At 43.7% G+C, this 21,989-nt stretch overlaps 1 protein-coding gene across 1 annotated transcript in view; it reads right to left on the bottom strand.

The window, feature by feature from the left end:
- The window catches only part of myo15b (myosin XVB), a 75,869-nt gene that overhangs the window by 24,105 nt on the left and 29,775 nt on the right, over window positions 1–21,989 (bottom strand). The window contains exons 23-43 of the mRNA XM_079655659.1: window positions 21,419–21,512; window positions 13,804–13,866; window positions 13,626–13,683; window positions 13,394–13,518; window positions 12,807–12,902; window positions 12,490–12,725; window positions 11,136–11,305; window positions 10,977–11,049; window positions 10,097–10,279; window positions 9,879–9,988; window positions 9,271–9,338; window positions 8,601–8,673; window positions 6,738–6,770; window positions 6,547–6,603; window positions 4,358–4,443; window positions 3,969–4,184; window positions 2,495–2,573; window positions 1,900–2,022; window positions 1,612–1,780; window positions 543–633; window positions 135–405 (exon numbers count right to left, since the gene is read on the bottom strand). Coding sequence (XP_079511785.1) covers window positions 135–405; window positions 543–633; window positions 1,612–1,780; window positions 1,900–2,022; window positions 2,495–2,573; window positions 3,969–4,184; window positions 4,358–4,443; window positions 6,547–6,603; window positions 6,738–6,770; window positions 8,601–8,673; window positions 9,271–9,338; window positions 9,879–9,988; window positions 10,097–10,279; window positions 10,977–11,049; window positions 11,136–11,305; window positions 12,490–12,725; window positions 12,807–12,902; window positions 13,394–13,518; window positions 13,626–13,683; window positions 13,804–13,866; window positions 21,419–21,512 — 2,474 coding nt within the window. The remainder of the gene's footprint in view (window positions 1–134; window positions 406–542; window positions 634–1,611; window positions 1,781–1,899; window positions 2,023–2,494; window positions 2,574–3,968; window positions 4,185–4,357; window positions 4,444–6,546; window positions 6,604–6,737; window positions 6,771–8,600; window positions 8,674–9,270; window positions 9,339–9,878; window positions 9,989–10,096; window positions 10,280–10,976; window positions 11,050–11,135; window positions 11,306–12,489; window positions 12,726–12,806; window positions 12,903–13,393; window positions 13,519–13,625; window positions 13,684–13,803; window positions 13,867–21,418; window positions 21,513–21,989) is intronic.

Here is a 21,989-nt window from a genome sequence, read left to right on the forward strand (position 1 = left end):
TATTTACAGGGGGGGGTCACTGACTGATGTTAACCTTACATTCTATAACACATGCTAGTTAGCAGCTAGTCAGCTAAAATGTATCATATAAGAGGCCTTTAATATCTGGAGAACATGTAGAGAGCGGCACCCACCGAGAGATGGGGCCGCCATGGGGGGCGGGTCAGGGATGTGCTGAATGTCGAGTGCAGGGCGTGTGGGAGGTTGGGGATACTCGGGGGGAGCAGGCGGGGGGTTATTGGAGTGCTGAGAGCCGAACAGGTCCCCCAGGGAGCGCTGCTTCTGCCTCATGCTGCTGGAGATGACACGAGCCTCCCTGATGGAGGGAGGGGAGGGCGGGGGGGACGGGCTCATGGGGGGGGGGAGCTCCCTTTTAGGCTTGACTGGTGGAGGCACCCACTGTCTCTGATAGCAGGAAGATATAGAACATGTGAGGATAGAGCAAACATATATTAAAGATGAAGATACTTATTACGAGACATTGTAGATAAAATACATTTCAACACATTTCAGACTTTTTGCCCCCGGCCCCCCCTCCTGACCTGCTGCTGTGGCACTGGAGCTTTACTTCTGAGTTTGGCCAGAGCTTCCTCTTTGGGGTCATTCTGCTTCTTAAAATTCCGTGCCGGAGGCCTGTGAAGAGAATACAAACTGTGAATCACCAACATTACTTAGTTATTATTTGTAGTGTATTTTGGTGACTGTGGAACTTCAAGGAGTCCTGGTAATGTCAGGGGCTGAAAGTTGTAAGAAAATGTCATTCAAAGTATTACAAGAGATTAAACATTTATAAATCTGCCGATGAGGAACTAAGCTGCATCTAAGAATTATTTATTGAATTATTGATTATTCTGACGATTGTTCTTTCAATAAATGGATAAACAGATGTGTCTGTTTGAAAAAAAAAGAAGTGAAAAAATAAAAGAGAGAGAAGCAGCCAATCTCAATATTTCCGAGGCTGAAAACGACATGTTCTAGCACTAAAAATGACTGTAGCTACGAATCCATTATCAACATTTTTGTCCATAGACTTATTGTTGCAGCCCTTACATGAACTGTCAGGAAATCTGTAAAAGTTATTTATACATGTCATACATAATAATCCTACATCATTGGTAACCACCATAAACAGAGGTTTGTTGAGCTTGTGTCCTACTCTGTGTAAATATTTTACAATATGGGCCCAGCTGCAGTCTCCTGATAACCATAATGTTATCGCCTAACAAGCTCTTTGTGACACCATAGAAGATAAAGAAATACAGAAAGATACAAGGTTCATGTAGCACTGATGATGCAGGATAACATCACCAAAACGCTCCATATATATTAACACTAAACCAGTATGACGTGAAATCACATTCTCAAATCATGAATCTCCTCTTGGATTGTGTCTATTATTACGTTTTTGCACTCAGAGTTTGCAGTGTCATGTTTGCAGAGCTGCTCAAATGTTGCCAAACACACAAAAGTTCAAAAGGTCAGACAGTATGCCTTCTGATGTTTCTTGAGCAAAGCCTGATGTGACGCCCATTCAACATGTGGGACAAAAGGGATCGATCAGCATCCAGCAGGATATTAGATCAGATCAAACTTTGTAGGAGAGAGACTGACCTGACGGGCTCGAAGGGTTTGGCCTCTGGTTCGGGTCGGCTGTTGTACATTTTGATGATTTCCCGGATGTTGGAGGTGGGTTCAGGCTTAGGCCTAGCTAGAGGAGCTGGGGTGGGTGTTTCGTTTGGGGGGTCTGCTTTTGCGACAGGAGGGGTGTAGAGACGCTTCACTGTGGGAGATATGATATATAGGATTCAGATGCCAACAGAAAGCAGGGACAGCTCGCCTCAATATGTCTACATTCTACTAAATGTTATTGTGTCCATTGAACTTGTTTAATCTTATTACCCGCAGGCTTTGGTGCTGAAGGGGGGGGTGATGGTTGTGGCGGTGATGGGGAGCGCTGCTGCCGCCTGGATGTGCTGGGGGGGGGTGAACGAGGCTTTGGGATTTCTTCATAGGGCTGATCACCTGGAGGACAGCGGAGAATGGAGGATATACACACAATAATTGCATTTATATTCTATCAGATATCGTAGAAAGTCTCCTTATAGTACACTTAATAAGTGTGTCCTTATTTTAATTGATTTACTTTTATTTACATTTTTTGAATAAGGGTCAGGTCAAATACAATTTTATTTTCCCTGCTCCTGTCCATCGTGGGCTACAAAAACTGCATAAAGTGTACATCTTTTGTTTTTTAATAATTGCCATTAGTGGAATAAACTAATAATTAAATAAAGAAGTGTTTGTGTTTTATGACAGGATGAACACAAATCTCTTCCACTATGATGTTCGACTCTTCTCAAAGTCAGATCCACAAGAAGAGATGAATCAGAGTTTGTGTGGATGTGACAGAAAATGTGCCAGTTTGAAAGATAGTTAAGTAAAAAGCAGAAAAAGAAGCTCCAGGTGTTTGTACAGGTCGCTCAGCTCCACTCACCGATCTTCTGGAAGTACCTCTTCTTGTCTCTGAAGGACTGCAGGTCCTCTGGCTCTGGGGGGTCCACCACTCGCTCTGGCTGGAGAACACATGGCACACAACGTGTTAACACATGGGGGGGGGAGACAGTGTTGGAAGAAGATCTCAGATCCTTTACTTGAGTTAGTACAAATAAAAAAAAATGTACAAATACTATGGTCTTAAAATCATCCATTACAAGTTATGTCCTGAATTCTAAATGGTACTTAAGTAAAGTACAAAATTATTAGCATCAAAATATAGTACAACAAGTTAGTACTCACTCTGCAAAATGGTTCATTTCAGAATAATATCAAGTACAGTCATATTATCAGCTAAATGCACTTAAAGTGTCAAAAGAAAAAGTACTTGTTGTGAAAAAGTAGATGTAGATACATGAACTAGATGTAGATGTAGATACTTGAACTACTCTTAGAATACATTACTGCATTATAGAATTAAAATGATATCAGTATATCATGTGTATTAATATATAAATAGTAACTGTGAGTGTTAAATAAATAAGGTGGAGTAAAAAGTACAATATTTGCTTCTGAAATGAAGCTGAATAGAATTATAAAGTGGCATTAAATTAAATATGTCAAAAAAAGTCCTAAAGTACAATACTTAAGTAACGGTACTTGTTACTTTCCACCACTGCCCACTAATAGCACTGCCTCACATTAAGAGAGTTAAACAAAAAGGTTGCAGATTTACTTTCTTTCTGTAATGTCAACAAATATAATGTGCAGAGCCAAAAGAACAACACATGTTTCTAAAAAATATATACTGTAGCAACAATACATACACCGAAGTATATTTTGACTCAATCTCACATACGCCATCTTGCAGACACTTGAGTAGGTGTACTAGAGCAGTAGCAAACCGAATTTGACATCTCCCAGCTCAGATACCAAGAATATAAGAGTTAAGGAGACTCTTCACCTTATAGAGCGTCTACGCTGCTCATCTGACTTAGTTATGGTTCTTCACAGATTGATGTAGCTGCCTTTAATTGTATTTTTAGAAGGGGCAAACTTTGTGTAGACATATTTAATTGATAATTGAAGAGTTCTAAACGACTGCGTTAAAGTTAAGGTTATGTCAGGCTTCATGTCTCATCCATCCTAAATTGTTTTTTTATGTAATAAATAATGCAGTATATATCTCTTTGGCTTTAGGATAAGAACCTGGGTCTTTCAGCAGAGGTGTAAAGTAACTAAGTACTAATTAAGCACGAGATCTGAGTATTTCTCCCACTCTGTCTTTCAGTAAGGTGAGGCTCGTGGTAGAGGTCTTCAGAGGACCAAACTGTTTTTTCCAAATGGAAATCCCTGGCATCTTTTATTTGAAAGCTGAGACCCAGACCCACACAGACCCGAGGAGTGTGGGACCCCCACCAGGCTGGACTGGAAGGCACAGCTCAACACATTTACAGCTGATGCTATTAACCCACCTCTGGTACAGGCTGCCTGTGCCTGGGGGGGGGGTTGAAGGCTTTGGGCCGTGCAGGTGGGGGTGAGGGAGATCGAGGGGGAGGAGAGGGGGAGTCGGAGCGTCGCTGGGACTGACGTTTCCAATGCTTCTCCTTCTCCTTCTCCTTCTGCTTCCTCTGCTGCTCCTTGGTCTGCTGCTGAGAGAGAGTCATGGCCTGCATGGTCATCTGCTGCGCCTGAGGAGGAGGAGGAGGAGGAGGAGGAGGAAGAAGAAGAAGAAGAAGAAGAAGAAGAAGAAGAAGAAGAAGAAGAAGAAGAAGAAGAAGAAGAAGACAATAGTTAGAGAGGAGGTCAGAGAAGGAGCAAGGAAAGGGAGAGTGTTGTAACAGTATGGTGTGCCTGTGCTCACCATGAGGAAGGCCTGCTGGTTGATGAGAGCCTGCTGAGAGGCTGCCATCTGCAGGGGGTCAGCCACAGGGGCCCCATGCATCATGGCTGAGTAGAGGGGACATGACAAACTGTTATTCAGGTAGGAATCAGATGGATTTAAAGAGTACTTATTATGTAAAAAAACACTTCTTCATGTCTTTTCTACATCAACATGTGTCCCCTCTTTTTCATGTCCCTTCTACATCAACATGTGTCCCCTCTTTTTCATGTCCCTTCTACATCAACATGTGTCCCTTCTTCTTCATGTCTCTTCTACATCAACATGTGTCCCCTCTTCTTCATGTCTCTTCTACATCAACATGTGTCCCCTCTTCTTCATGTCTCTTCTACGTGTCTCCTCTTCTCCACGTCTCTTCTACATCAGCATGTGTCCCCTCTTCTCCATGTCTCTTCTACATCAACATGTGTCCCCTCTTCTTCATGTCTCTTCTACATCAACATGTGTCCCCTCTTCTTCATGTCTCTTCTATGTGTCCCCTCTTCTCCATGTCTCTTCTACATCAGCATGTGTCCCCTCTTCTCCATGTCTCTTCTACATCAACATGTGTCCCCTCTTCTTCATGTCTCTTCTATGTGTCCCCTCTTCTCCATGTCTCTTCTACATCAACATGTGTCCCCTCTTCTTCATGTCTCTTCTACATCAACATGTGTCCCCTCTTCTTCATGTCTCTTCTATGTGTCCCCTCTTCTCCATGTCTCTTCTACATCAACATGTGTCCCCTCTTCTTCATGTCTCCTCTATATCAACATGTGTCCCCTCTTCTTCATGTCTCCTCTATATCAACATGTGTCCCCTCTTCTTCATGTCTCTTCTACATCAACATGTGTCCCCTCTTCTCCATGTCTCTTCTACATCAACATGTGTCCCCTCTTCTTCATGTCTCTTCTACATCAACATGTGTCCCCTCTTCTTCATGTCTCTTCTATGTGTCCCCTCTTCTCCATGTCTCTTCTACATCAGCATGTGTCCCCTCTTCTCCATGTCTCTTCTACATCAACATGTGTCCCCTCTTCTTCATGTCTCTTCTACATCAACATGTGTCCCCTCTTCTTCATGTCTCTTCTACATCAACATGTGTCCCCTCTTCTCCATGTCTCTTCTACATCAACATGTGTCCCCTCTTCTTCATGTCTCTTCTACATCAACATGTGTCCCCTCTTCTTCATGTCTCTTCTACATCAACATGTGTCCCCTCTGTGTAAAGAGATTCTGAAAGTTTCAGGAACAAAGATTCTCTCTCTTTTTGTCCTGATCCATTTATATAAAAACCTGTCTGAAAATGAGCTGATCTGGTTTTGGTCACTTTATGATGTCATAACGATGTTTTGACTTGCGTAGCCATTAGCCAATCATCAACCAAGGTAACCCCCCCCCCCACCACCACCTTATCACCTGAATCTCCTCCTAGAGCACCATTGTGTTCTTTTTAACCAAATGTCTCTCAGAGGGGCGTGGGGAGGGGCTTCTTATTTTCATCTAAAGTAACAGACAGAGAATCAGCACTTTGGAAACAGGGCTGAAACAGAGGGGATTATGGGTAATGCTGCAATGATCTGTTTGGTGTTTGGAGCCAAACACTTCAGAGACATGTTTTGTATATATCTGAGACCTATTATATATAGACCTTTAAATCAGCAACCATACAACATAGCAATCATTATGTATATATATATATATATATATATATATATATAATGCCTTGTAACAGGCTGCTGTAACAAAAAAACATCCAAATATACGTACAATAAAGTATATTAAACACAAACAGTCCTACTGTTGGAACAGTTTTGAGGGGTGGGGGATTTAATATCCATGATGTCTATCAATATATAAATATATATATATATATATATATATATATATATATATATAATACAAATACATTTGATATAGGTATATATTATATACAGTATATAATATATACCTATATCAAATGTATTTGTCCAGAACAGGTTTGTTAAAATATATGTTTGGAGCCGGTGGTAATTTTTCTGTATTTTCCAGTTTATTGTGATCGAATGTGTTGAAAGTGTTTTTCAATTAATAATCTTTCTTTAATCTTGATGGGATTATGTAAAGTTGACGTAATATTTACAGTTGTATTCTCATTTACTCAAGTACTTGAATGAAAGGTGTGTGTGTATTACCTGGCATTGTCATGGTTGGCATCATTGGAGCCCCATAGCTCTGAATGGAAGGGTTAACTGGTGTTTGTGAGCAGAGGCAACAAAGAAACATAGTTTAGAAAACTCTCATGCAGTCACTTTTCTGCCACTCAAAAGGATTCAAAGCTTGAAGACTCCGATAGGACACAAAAAGTGTTATTCTTCAAACTTACCCATAGGATAAGTTGGCATTGTCATGGGTATGCCTGAAAAACAGAATGATCCGTTATAAATACAGTTTGCAGAGACACATGAATCCCAAATGAGACTTAAAATCTGATTATTTGACAAACAGTGGAAAACGTTTTTATAAGTGAAACTACCAGCGTCAAACTCTGTTCTATCTCACACAGGCTCCGGCCTCTACTGGACTCTATCCCCAGACGTTTACTTTCATGTCGAAATTGCTAGAAAGCCAAAACACAGGAAGTATTTGCGTTTTGCTTTCATGGGGATAGCCTACGAGTACAAAAGACTACCGTTCGGCTACTCCCTGTCCCCACGCACGTTCAGCAAATGTGTGGCCACAGCACTTCAGCCGCTTCGCGACCATGGCATGAGGGTTTTATACTATCTCAACGATCTCGTAGTCATGGCCAGGTCCAGGGAATGGGCAGATGTTCCAAACAGCCCAATTGATCTTACACCTAACCAAGTTGGGGGATTGCGGTCAATTGGAAGAAGAGCAGTCCCATACCTCACCAGCAGGTGGGGTATCTGGGGAGTTTGCTCAATGCAGCCCCCATCGAGAGCGAGGGGTACGCCCCATCGAGAGCGAGGTGTGCGCCCCATCGAGAAGGAGGGCAGGCTACGTGCCACTCTGTCAGCGAACAGACAGACGTCCCTGCTTCAGGCAGACCGAACGTTGGTGCGAGGAAAGGAGTCTAGAGCCTCTGTCCGGTACATTGGGCTCTATTATATCCTATCTAAAGCTAATGGTGGAGAAGGGGCTTGCTCATGCCACAGTCAAGATGTATGCAGCAGCCATCTCGTCCTGTCATGCGGGATTTGGCAGCAGACTAGTCTTTAGCCAACCGCTTATGAAGCGTTTTTTGCAGGGGATCAGGGGACAGCGCCCAGTGGTGAATGTTTCCACCCCGCAATGAGGACTGCCATTGATGCTCGAGGCTTTGGTTACAGAACCGTTTGAGCCTCTGGAGCTCTCCTCCCTGAAGGCACTATCATTGAGAGAGAGGGAAGCAAAAAGAAACAGCTTTGCTGCTTGCTTTGACTTCTGCCAAGAGAGTATCTGAACTGACCGCTCTATCGGTGCACCTGAGTTGCCTTCTGGTTTGTGGTGACCGTGGCGTAGCGGGGCGACACTCAGACCGAACCCCTCCTCTGTTCCCACGAACCTAAGGAGTTCTTCCAGGTCGAGGGTTATACAGCTAGACGGCCACTGAGGTTCGTGCACACTCTACACAAGGTATGGCTGTGTAGACAGCCTTGTTCGACGGCGTGAGTGTGGAAGACATAGTACACTTACGTTTTCCCATGCTCCTTAGGGACCTGGAAACGGGGTGCGCAGTATGTAGACACTTGCGCTGGCACCTGCAGGGCGGAGCTATGGTGTTATTCAGATCGATTAAGCTCTACCCAGCCAAGTAAGCTGCGGCCCCGACTTCTCCACGGTCACAACCGGGTGATGGGAAGTTGGGGTGCGATGGCTGTCAACCAAAGGCCGGTCAGGGCCATTGTGGTGGGTCGATGTTGTGGGGCGACAGGGCTTTTATTCATCGGGGCTCCACCCACTGTACCCATAGAGTCCAGTAGAGGGCGGAGCCTGTGTGAGATAGAACGATAGGTTACGTATTGTAATCCTAGTTCTATAAACACAGGCGGAGCCCTCTACCTAGGGGATATAATGTGAAGAATAATACGGTTTTCCACTTGTTCCATCCCCTCTGCAGTCAGCATGTACCTGTGTCCTGTGTCCCAAATTGCTCCTGTGGGGGATTGCTCACAGTATTGAATGTATGTAAGTCGTATTGGGAAGAAGCGTCTAACAATTGACCTGTAATGTGATGTTTTCCTACCAGCTCCATACATGGGTCCAATCCCTCCACCTCCTTTCATCCTGCGGTTCAGCATGGCTACTCTTTCCATGTCCTACACACACACACACACACACACACACACACACACACACACACACACACACACACACACACACACACACACACACACACACACACACACACACACACACACACACACACACACACACACACACACACACACACACACACACACACACACACACACACACACACACACACACACACACACACACACACACACACACACACACACACTGACTTCAGACTTCAGACTTCACACGCTCAGTAATAAGATACAGCCAGACACACGATCCCCCCTGAGTATAAAACGTAACACTCTCTGGAGAATCTAACGTAAATATAACATTTACATTAGTTACAGTTTTAACTATAGATCATTTAGTGAAGGGTTATTATCTGCCACAATGGCCCTAAAGCCCTCCTCTGAACACACCCTCCTCCAAACTTTGACAGACAGACAGACAGACAGACAGAGGACAGACAGAGAATAGACAGACAGACAGACAGACAGACAGACAGACAGACAGACAGACAGACAGACAGACAGACAGACACACACACAGTCAGATACACACGGACAAACACACACAGAAAGACAGACACACACAGTCTGATGACCACTAACCGGAGGTCCTTGGTCCAGTACAGGGTCAAACAGGTCATCAACGTAAGCATCCATCTGTCTCCCACGGCCTGCAGACAGGTGGAGAGAGATCAGAAGGTAAGACAGAAAAAAAAACTGACCCCAACACTACTGTTTATGTGCCCTATCACCTTCAACTAAACACGTAACATATATCTACAGGTATATCGCAATATGCACTGTATGTACACGATAAACTTAACGATTTAAAAAGGTATTAAATCTTGTTTTTGATCCAGTTGCATAATGATCAGTCTGAATATCCATTTGGTTTCAGTCCATCCATTCAGCTGACCTCATGTCCAGGTTAGCCATGCTTCTGGCTCTCTTTGAATCAGAAAGCTGTTTCGGCACACAAGCTGTGATAAAGCCGCAGGGCACTGTTCTACTGTACACTGGAGTATACTAATGACATGTGGGGGCCATTGATAACATATTTGATATTCCACAAGGGCAGAGTCTAAGGACTTGAGTTTGCATGAAACAACTGTAACAACTGTGCAAAGTGTTATCTGAAAACTTCTAAAGCAAAAGAACAGAATGGCATACTTTTAGCCATCATTTGCTCTGAAGCATGTTATCCCTCTTACCTTCCTGTGGATAATCTCTCCCCCAGGAGCTTCCCTCAAAAGCAGGCAGCCCAGGAGCTTGCATCGGGGGTGCTGGTGGAATAAAGTCATCCAGGTCTGTAGCTGGCATCCTGCAGGGGGGGGGGGGGGGGGGTGGGGGGGGGAGCACCACATTATGAGAAAATACTCTTTAAAAAACCAGCATAAACCCAAAAACCATCCGTTTGTTCAGTCTCTACCTGTCCCCCTGGCTGCTGAACAGGTAGTCGGAGTGTGTAGAGGAGGGCGTCCCTGGGGTGGGCAGCACCTCAGCTTCAGCTCCAGCCAGGAGATCCAGGACGAAGTCTGAGCCGGCCAGATCTGACCAGCCTTCATCCGTCAGGAGAGACACCGACCAGCCCTGCACTGCCTCCGGCGCGCCTCTGAGAACAGCACGGGGGGGTACACCACACACAGGAGGATGAATTGGGAATAATATACATATAAATCTTAAAGGTCCCATTTCACGCTTTTCCGGTTATTAGCCATCCCCTTGGGTGTTATGTAGCTTTTTCTGCATGTAAACCGTCTGCAGAGTCACAAACCCTCAAAGTACACCCTGTAGTTGGAGATTTTTCTTTTTCAATTTTTTTCTTCCTGAGTATAGTGACGTAACGATACATAGGTCCAAATGGACCAATGCGCTGTCTCGCAGACTCCACGCAGCAACCAGGAAACAACACCAGTAACCCAGCTCACACTGTCCGCTCCTCGAGCCTCAAAGGGCAGAGCAGCGAGACCCGCAACGTCCCGCCAACACGGCACCCAGACCCCACGCAGCATTCTCATCTGTTTGTCATTAGTAGTGTCATTTCCTGGTTGCTAACAAACGCCATTGTAACACATAATCACTGATGTTCCGCTGTAACGGTGGTGGACTCATCAGAACAGAGTGGGTGAGCTGACCAATCAGACACACATACTATACAGAGATGCTGTATGAGAAACCAATGTGAGTTTGGAACATTGAACAATATAAATCTATTCTAGTAGACCTCAACAATGGAATTATGATCAGTAGAAATGGCCATGTCATGGGACCTTTAAATGGAGGTAGATCCACTGCTTGTTCAAAAGTACCTATAACGTAGGAGCCATGCAGCCAGCTCCTCTCCTGTGGTCCATGACTCCACTTCAGTGGTCAGCTTCTCATCTGAAAACAACAACGCTTGTTTAGGTTCACACTGTGCTGCCGATATCATGTGTCAGGTTTCATGATGCTAATGTTTTCTTTCTTACCGTTGTAGGTGTGTACATCCAGCAGCATGGTGCCTTTCCTCTGGTTGGCAGTCCACTCCAGCTGGGTGGGGGGGTAGACGCGGGCAGCAGGGGCCGGGAGCTGCAGAGAGGTCAGCAGCTTGTGTTGGCACAGAGAGCGGTACTCCCCTGGACCGTGGTCAGAAACATACCTAAAGAGAGAGAGAGCAGACTGAGTCATGGCAGACAGTGTTTCAAAGTGGTTTAAGGAATAGCATGGTCAAAAAGAGAACATCCATAACATGATTTAAAAGGTTTCAACAGAATCCAGTGCAAGAGTCAGACTAACAATAGAAGAGACTGCATTTTGAAAAGCACTAGTCACTTTCAAGAATCTAAACATTTTCAAAGTTAAAGGCGAACATGTTCAGCAAATCATCATCATCATTTCCTGTTTGCAAAGCAGACCTGGAGCAACATTAGCATCGCTGTCACTTTAAACTGGGTGTCCATCAACTCCTGACAAATATGTCTGTCCCTTTAACCAAAGTTTAAATGCTCAACTATCTTCGTGGGCGAGTGACTGTGTGTCGCTGCTGTTGTGCTCTGGGTTTATGTAAGCTGTTTTGCAGAAAGCAAAATCATAAAAGTGCTTGTCAGTTGAAAGAAACTAAAAAGGCCCCACAGAGCTTTGTGAAACGGCATACTGTAAATGATTGCTATAAAAGAACCCTTTCACATTAAACAAGTCGTTCCATTGTTCATCTAAATGTATTAATAAGTGCAGCTTTAAGTGAGCCTATGTAACTATGGGCCAAAGGGACAAGACTAAATGCTAGTTTCACAGCCGTTTGCTATTAGCTACTGCTCATAGTGGACCAACACTGGACTGGGACCCAGTACATGAAACAGCAGCTCTAACCACATTTAAATATATAATACAAAAATGGTGTTATTCCTTCTTTGTAAAATGACGCTGTAATGTCTTCTAGCGTAGTGGTTTCCAACCGGGGGTACGGGGAACCCTAGGGGTAATTAAGATCATTGCTAGAATGGATGCATTGTTAGGCAGGGATAAACACAAAGCTACAACCGGCAGTTCAGTGAGAAATACATTTCTCATGGATTTATTTAAAATGAATAATTCTCTGACGCCAACCTATCTGCAGCGGCGGCACCAATGCACCAAACATGCCGGGAGTGTCAGTAGAAAGTTGGGTTGAATACAAATACAAAGAGTATAATAAAAGAAAACATGGAGGCCAATCATCACAGATGAGTGGGGGGGTACTTTCTGTTCGCATGTAGCTGGAGACTATGGTGGCAGTGCAGTCACCCTGTAGCACTACACTGTGCTCTCCAGTGACCCCTGTAGGTAGAGAAGGGGAACACCTACTTGAGCAGGGGCTTGTCCAGCGTGGGGGAGGGGGTGAAGGCGCTGAGACAGCAGGTCAGCAGCAGCCAGCCCCTCAGGCTGCTCAGATCCTCCTGCAGGCCCCAGGTGTGGTAGGCCAGCTGGGCCAGGATCTCGTCCCTCAGGGGGGGCCGGCTCTGACCCCTCTCCACGATGTAGTTACCCAGTAGCTGCTCCTGCCAGCCACTCAGCTCCGACTCACCCGTAAACCGCAGGATCTGAGGAGAGAAGGGTCGGAAAAAATTAAAACCGGACAAATGAGAAGGAAACAAATATAAACTAAAGTAAGCACTCTGTACCAGTTTGTAGATGTCCAGGGCAATTCTGTTATCTTCAGGCTCCAGGGGGGTGAGGGATCTCTGGAGGGGGCGTCCCTGAGGCTGGCACCATGTATCCTGAGGAGGGCAACATATGAGGGAATCTCACAATCCCACTCCTTTCATTCATTCAGGTGTATGGCTGTTGCTGTATAAGCTTTGTTTAGAATAATACATCTTTGAACGTAAATGTAATCTGAGATTGAGTTTGATATTCAAGCCTCAATCAAATAGAAATAAATTGGTACAAGATTATTCTTGTTATTATATGTTTTTATAAAAATCCTTGTTTTCTTGAACCAGGAAGGAATCTCCATAAATCTCTGTAAGACATTTATTTATTACATTTTTACATAAAGGGAGTGGATTGAAACGATTGAAACGTTGAAATACTTTCCAACAACAACAACAACAACAACAACAACAACAACAACAACAACAACAACACAGTGTCAACAAAGTCCCTGGTAGATCATTAGCTAACACTTATGACCCAATGCTGTGCAATAAATACCTGAATATGTTCTAAATAGACATGTTTTTGTAGTATGTGCAAGCCCTTTGCTCACCTTTAAGATGGACTTGGCATAGCGAGAGAATGGGTATCTGTCTACATCCAGAGGCAGGCTGAGCTTGTGTTGGGCCTTCACCTGAGGGGGGGCCACCTCTGTGACCCCCGAGCCATGCTGCTGCCCTGGTGGACAGAGATGGAACAACAATCACAAACTGAGCACTGTGGCAGAAAAGGAGGATTAACGTGATGTGTTATCTGATACAATGTGATGATTATTAAAAAGGTACCTGCTGCACTGCGGAGCCTGGCTGACAGCTCAGCAGGGATCTCCAACATCCCCACATCCTGAGGGAAACATAGAGCAAAGATGACCTCAGGAGAAACCAGACAGCTGGCCCTTAGATGTCTGGGAAATGTTACAGCAGGCTCTCTCTCTACGATGTGGGATACTTTTGATTTGCTTACCATTCCTGGAGATACACTCTTAGTCTTTGTCACTGCCTTCACTTTATTCTTCTCATGAAATTCCTGAAATTGACACGCAGCAAAGTCAGTCCATCACACTGGGACCAGCAGGATTTCCTCTCATAATCTTAACGTTATACAGTTCTATTTCTGGCGTCCTTCACCTGAAGCTTATTTGTTTCACTGAGTAATCCTCTTGATATCCAGGTAAACTCAACCCTCCCTCCTCTCTGCGGAGAAGTGTGTTCAATCAGACCTATTCTTAGACACACGTCCTGTTTTATACTTCTGCCCCTCCCTCAGGTGGTGGCCCCGCCTCATACAGCAGGGCACGCAGTTCCAAGAGTCCAGGAAGTGTGTTTTTATCAGGAGCTTTACAGCTCACAGAGAGGAGTTCCATCAATGCAGCAGGGCAGCGTCACTCAGATGTGATTCATATGATGAACTTATCTCTGTCATTCCCAGTATTTACAGGGTGAGTAGTTTAAAGTAGGTATCGGACAAATGCCTGAAACCTGAAGTATGCATTTCAGATTACACATGTGCGTGCAGACATACTCATACAGCAAATACTCTTCTTTCATGCAATTTTTTATTCATACACTTAAATAAAGAGAATGGGTCTGTTCAAACACACACAGCCCCACCCTGCCTTACCTCCACAATGACCGACCCACCCAAACCAAACAAGTGTGGCACAAATCAGAAGTGACCCAAACAGCCTGAGGCTCACTACACCCTGACAATATGTTACCAATTTATCAGTTTAATCATTTTGTTTTAAACATGTCATGAAAGAACGATGTCATTGGAACTCATATCAGGAGCATAGATGTGACAGGTAACAGAGTTAAAGCAGATCATGTAATTGTCATTAGGAAAAAGTGACTCATATACGCAATTGTATATCCTGTATTTCACTATGACTATGTTAGTAAACGAAAGGATCCACACCTGGTAAGAATTGGTCAGCCTTGATTATGGTTGGATTACATCTGTTGACACAAACCTATTGCTTTCTGTTTCAATGAACAGGGTACTTCAACAATATGAGTAATAAACTCAATGTATCAGTCACGTTCATGGGGGTCATATTCATTGGGCTCAATATATATTGGTTTGAGGGCCACTGTTTCCTATCTCCAGCCACCACCCCCCCCCCCCCCCCCCCCCCCCGTAGAGTCAGTGTTGATCAGTTGGTAGACCCCATAGGTGTACACTGAAACACAATTATTGTAAAGGCTTCCATGAAATGATATGTATTCTGACATTCATGTTCTCTGAGGACAATCCTAATGACTGCTGACCAGCACCTCGAGCAGCATCAAAGTGTTCAGAGAACCTGACACATTGGCTTGGATCATTTTCACTCCTTGACCTTCCGTCCCAGCCAGATTACATTTTTTTGTCCTGACTGAACAAGGCAGTGGAGGGTTTTAACTTTAACACAAGTAGTTTACCCTTAGTGTTGAACAATAACACATATTGTAGCGGTATATTTCCACTCAGTAAATGCACTCATAAGTCATTAGTAATCAAAAAACTGTGTTTAAATATTTAATTATGTGTTATTTGTCTTGCACTTCCTCCTTGCCTCAAAAAAGGGGGAGTGGCTCGACTTGTTCGGTGTTGTGAGACTCACATTGGATTATTATTATGATGTGAGACAATGTGACTGGATTATTGACACTCAACCAAAAAAGTTTGAACTTTTAGGTGGAATCACATGACTGGAGACATAGATCAAGAAATCCTACAACAGTTATATCCAATGGAATGGACAGGGGATCAAAACAAGTTAAGTAAACACCGTCCACCAGGCGCCTTGGGGAATTAGATCATCTCCTCTCACACATCCCTGAAACTGGCCCTCCCGCTGTACTTCTCGGAGACTTCAACAGGGAAGATAGACGGACTAACATCTCTTTGAACAACCTTTGCTTTCAATTTCTCCATCCCAACCAACTCATAAAGCTGGCAATGTCCTTGATCTCATATTCTCAAGGAACTGCACTACTTCTAACCTCTCTGTAAACCCACTTCACACCTCCGATCACTTCTTCATTTCATTCTCTCTACCCCTTTCCAAACATAACAAACTAATCTCTTCTCATCCTGCACCTGTCCGCCGTAACCTCCATTCCCTCTCCCCCTCTACCTTTGCCTCATTGGTGCTCTCAGCCCTCCCTTCCTCTGACTCGTTCCAACTCCTGCCTCCAAACTCTGCTGCAGAAACCCTCCTCTCTACTCTCTCTACTCTCTCATCCTCTCTGGACTCTCTCTGTCCTCTCACATCTCGGCAGGCTCGTCAGTACCCTCCGGCTCCCTGGCTAAATGACGCACTGCGTGCTAATAGAACCATCCTTCGGGCAGCAGAGCGGAAATGGTGGAAATCCAAACACCATGACGACCTCCTAACCTATCAGGCTCTCCTCTCCTCTTTCTCTGCTTCCATCTCTCAGGCAAAAAGCACTTTCTTTCAAGATAAGATCCAATCTTCCTATTCCAATCCCAAAAAACTATTTTCCATCTTCTCCACCCTCTTGGACCCCCCCAAAAAGCCCCTTCCCCCTACTCCCTTCTGTCAAGCGACTTTGTTAATCACTTAGGAAAAAAGGTTGATGATATTCGCTCTTCTTTTTCTGACTCACCTTTACTCACCGCTGGGTCACCAGACCCACCTTTCACCCACACTGATCTCCTTCTCCCCTCTCTCTCCAAGTGAGGTTCTTACCCTCATTACCTCTGCCCGTCCTACCACCTGTCCTCTGGACCCTATCCCCTCAAACCTCCTTCAGACTATCGCTCCTGATATTCTACCGTTTCTCACCCATTTCATCAACACTTCTCTAACTTCTGGTCACTTTCCAAACAGTCTCAAGGAGGCAAGAGTAAACCCTCTCCTTAAGAAACCCACTCTCAACCCATCTGATGTTATAAACTACAGGCCTGTCTCTCTCCTCCCGTTCCTGTCTAAAACACTTGAACGCGCTGTCTTTAAACAACTCTCCTGTTATCTCCATCAGAACAACCTTCTGGATCCGCACCAGTCTGGTTTCAAGGCAGGTCACTCAACAGAAACTGCCCTCCTTGCTGTCACTGAGGAACTGCACACTGCTAAAGCAGCATCCCTCTCCTCTGTCATCATCCTTCTGGACGTCCCCTCCTGACCCAGAAAGCGACGCAGGTTCTGGTCCAGGCTCTCGTCATCTCACGCCTAGACTACTGCAGCTCCCTCCTGGCTGGTCTACCTGCATGTGCCATCCGACCTCTGCGGCTCATCCAGAATGCAGCGGCTCGTCTGGTCTTCAACCTTCCTAAATTCTCCCATACCATCCCGGTCCTCCACTCCTCCGCTCCCTTCACTGGATTCCGGTAACTGCTAGAATCCACTTCAAGACAATGGTACTTGCGTACCATGCTGCGAATGGATCTGGCCCTTCCTACATCCAGGACATGGTTAAACCGTACACCCCAGCACGTGCACTCCGCTCTGCATCGGCCAAACAGCTCGCTGCACCCGCACTGCGAGGGGGACCCAAGTTCCCATCAGCAAAAACATGTGGGTTTGCTATCCTGGCTCCAAAATGGTGGAATGAGCTCCCCATTAACATCAGGACAGCAGAAAGCTTAAACATCTTCCAGCGCAGACTGAAAACTTATCTCTTTCGACTCCACTTCGAGCGATAGAATTACTAACAAAGCCCTTATATACTAACTAAGCACTTATATAAAGTGGGGCAAAAAAGTATTTAGTCAGCCACCAATTGTGCAAGTTCTCCCACTTAAAAAGATGAGAGAGGCCTGTAATTTTCATCCCAGGTACACTTCAACTATGAGAGACAGAATGGGGGGAACGAATCCAGGAAATCACATTGTAGGATTTTTAATGAATTAATTGGTAAATTCTTCGGGAAAATAAGTATTTGGTCACCTACAAACAAACAAGATTTCTGGCTCTCACAGACCTGTAACTTCTTCTTTAAGAGCCTCCTCTGTCCTCCACTTGTTAACTGTATTAATGGCACCTGTTTGAACTCGTTATCAGTATAAAAGACACCTGTCCACAACCTCAAACAGTCACACTCCAAACTCCACTATGGCCAAGACCAAAGAGCTGTCAAAGGACACCAGAAACAAAATTGTAGACCTGCACCAGGCTGGGAAGACTGAATCTGCAATAGGTAAGCAGCTTGGTGTGAAGAAATCAACTGTGGGAGCAATTATTAGAAAATGGAAGACATACAAGACCACTGATAATCTCCCTCGATCTGGGGCTCCACGCAAGATCTCACCCCGTGGGGTCAAAATGATCACAAGAACGGTGAACAAAAATCCCAGAAACACACGGGGGGACCTAGTCAATGACCTGCAGAGAGCTGGGACCAAAGTAACAAAGGCTACCATCAGTAACACACTACGCCGCCAGGGACTCAAATCCTGCAGTGCCAGACGTGTCCCCCTGCTTAAGCCAGTACATGTCCAGGCCCGTCTGAAGTTTGCTAGAGAGCATTTAGATGATCCAGAAGAGGATTGGGAGAATTTCATATGGTCAGATGAAACCAAAATAGAACTTTTTGGTAAAAACTCAACTAGACGTGTCTGGAGGAGAAAGAATGCTGAGTTGCATCCAAAGAACACCATACCTACTGTGAAACATGGGGGTGGAAACATCATGCTTTGGGGCTGTTTTTCTGCAAAGGGACCAGGACGACTGATCCGTGTAAAGCAAAGAATGAATGGGGCCATGTATCGTGAGATTTTGAGTGACAACCTCCTTCCATCAGCAAGGGCATTGAAGATGAAACGTGGCTGGGTCTTTCAGCATGACAATGATCCCAAACACACCGCCCGGGCAACGAAGGAGTGGCTTCGTAAGAAGCATTTCAAGGTCCTGGAGTGGCCTAGCCAGTCTCCAGATCTCAACCCCATAGAAAATCTTTGGAGGGAGTTGAAAGTCCGTGTTGCCCAGCGACAGCCCCAAAACATCACTGCTCTAGAAGAGATCTGCATGGAGGAATGGGCCAAAATACCAGCAACAGTGTGTGAAAACCTTGTGAAGACTTACAGAAAAAGTTTGACCTCTGTCATTGCCAACAAAGGGTATATAACAAAGTATTGAGATTAACTTTTGTTATTGACCAAATACTTATGTTCCATCATAATTTGCAAATAAATTCTTTAAAAGTCAGACAATGTGATTTTCTGGCTTTTTTTCACATTTTGTCTCTCATAGTTGAGGTATACCTAGGATGAAAATGACAGGCCTCTCTCATCTTTTTAAGTGGGAGAACTTGCACAATTGGTGGCTGACTACATACTTTTTTGCCCCACTGTACTTCAGAGATGAATATCGTAGTTTTTACTCACAGTATTAGAATATGTTATCAAACTGTACATTAAGTGGTACAGATTAGTTTCAACTGGACCAGATACATCAGTCAAATACTATGTACTGCACAAAAAGTTGTGGTCCAAAGTCCTGGACTACATTTCCCACAATGCAACTCAACTGTAAAGCATCTTAAGCCTGGTTGAGGATACCCTCTTTCCAATTCCACATGCACAGTTGTGTAACTGTCTTTCAGTCTGTGGACTGTCTGATCAAATAGTGACTATTGTACTGTATTGAATTAAAATAACCATCATCACCATATCATCATCAGGGTTAGTTTGCACACAGATTCATTTAAACCCAAGCAAATATTGGTGTGTTATTGCTCTTCATATTGAAAATGTGTGCCTGTCAGTGATTTGCAACTCCACAGAAAATACTCTTCTGACATTCATGATTGTTTTTTACGAAGATAATCTAGTCAACACTTTTCTATTTTCCTAGTAATCACCATGCTCATTAACAGTGATCAGACGTAGATGTGATGTCACCTTAAGCCCAACGTATATATCTGTTAACTCTTCATCTTGCTTTTTAGTAACTTAACGCTAACACTAACTGAATCAAACTAGGCCAACAGCTGACAGAGGCAGTTTCCACTGTTCATAGTCCAATCCTCATAAAACAATAACACCAAATAGAATGGAGCTGTGATACACTGAAGCCAACATAACCAACATTCAGTTCACAGAGAAAGGCAAAAAGGCACAGAAAACACAAGCTGAAAGTAGAGTCTCTGTGTGTTCGGAAACCTGAAGCAGACCCTAAGATCGGTTTAGTATAAATGAACTGAATGCTTGAAAATATTTGAGCAGAGATCTGATGTAAAGGGTTAAGAAGGCAGCCTACCTGTTGGGGCTGAACTGGAAGCAGAGAGAGAGACAGGTAGAGAAGGTGGAAGGAGAGATGTGCTGCTGCTTCAAATTACACTCAGAGGGTTGAAGTCCAAGACCAGAATGCCTGAGGTGTGTGTGTGTGTGTGTGTGTGTGTGTGTGTGTGTGTGTGTGTGTGTGTGTGTGTGTGTGTGTGTGTGTGTGTGTGTGTGTGTGTGTGTGTGTGTGTGTGTGTGTGTGTGTGTGTGTGTGTGTGTGTGTGTCTGTCGAAGATACATGATTAATGCAAGATAAGACAGTTAGTTAAAGGAAAGGGATCAGATCTTTTAAAGGAAGTATCGTGTAAATGAACACATCCCATACATAAAGGGCCCAGCAGTCCTCAATACATTGACCTGGATAGCTTTCAGTTTTCATTTCAGATAAAACAATCCAATTACTTTAGAAAAGAAATCCTCTGGATGACTTGGATTATATGATTTCCATTCTAATTTTCTTTTGGAAATCTAGTTTGAGATCTCCCTTATATAAAAGAAACCCAACATTTCAATATATTTACATAATTGAAGAAAAGAGTAACTCATCCTGTTATTGTTTTAAGTTGCCTATTCAAAAAGAGTAGACAGACCACATGCTAATAGTGTTCTGTGAGCATTTACTCAAAGTAGTAAGTAGGTCTAACATTGAGTCTCCTTTAACTCTGCGGTCTCTGCCATGTGGTGAGAAAACCTGTTATCTGAAAATATTCAGTCTTTTGAAATATATTTATTTATTTTTAAAAACGTATCTGTCTTTTTAGCTGTTTTATGCTCCACTATGTTCAGCAGCTGGTCTCTAACTGTGTCTGTCTGCTACAGGAAATTATGAACAATTTAAAAGCACCATTTTCTAAAGTGCAAAGATCCGTACAGAGTTTGTAATTTTTTTCACATTCAACATTTTGATGAGGAGCTTTAAATACCCTATTTTGGATGTTTTGAGTACCACAAACTATTTGATGGATATATATATTGCACTGAATTTGTAGATACAACTAGACATTAAAATACCTTTTTTTTTAAACAAAATAATTATTGGGTGAAGAATCTGACGCCATTCTATGAAATAAAGACAAATCATAAATAGACCACTGAAACAACAATAAAAGCAGCACTAATGTTAAAGTCATTTAGGAGGGAATGAAAAGCAGAATTTATGGTTGTTACACTTTGACCCTGAACATGGATGTCAGGGCGTTATCACTCAGAGGGCACTGACATATCTTTCCAATTACCGCTGCGGTGATAAGCTGCTGCTGTTGTGCAAGAGATTTGGAGCATAGATTTATAGCGTAATAAAGTCAGCAAACATAAGGTTGCCAGGAAACATCAGCCAGGGTCTGTCTACCTTCCTCCAATGGCGTCTCTTGATGGTGTCCCTGGTGATCATCATCACTGCCCAGAACTGGGTGAAGCACTGCCTCAGACGCTTGTAGTGTTTCCTGGAGAAGAGAGGAGGCAGCAAAACACAATGAGCCTCATGTCATCACATGACCTCATTCAGCCCCAGGGGAAACCTGATGCATTCCTCAGTCTGTCGGGAGAAGTGAGTGTGACTGTACATGGTCTCGTCACTGTTTCATTTCAGTGCAGTTTTTTATTTTAGTTTCCTTTCTTCTAGACTCTTTTATCTTTTTCTCCTTCTATCCATATTGCCATGTTTATAATTTTCTATATTTCGGTCATTTATTGTTACACTTTCCTTCACCATTTTCTTAAGCTCCCTCTTTTATAATGTATTTATTTATATAGTTCATGAATTAATTGCGTTAGATGTTTTCATTATTAATCATGAAAAAATAATCTTTCCTTCTTTCTTTCTTCACACTTTAAAAAAAAAGAAGAAGAATACTGACTGTAAACGGAAAAATAATATTAAAAAAATATTAAAGCAAAAGTAAACTCTTCTCCAAGTACTT

This window comes from Notothenia rossii, assembly GCF_949606895.1.
Source record: "Notothenia rossii genome assembly, chromosome: 10".
Taxonomy (NCBI): domain Eukaryota; kingdom Metazoa; phylum Chordata; class Actinopteri; order Perciformes; family Nototheniidae; genus Notothenia; species Notothenia rossii.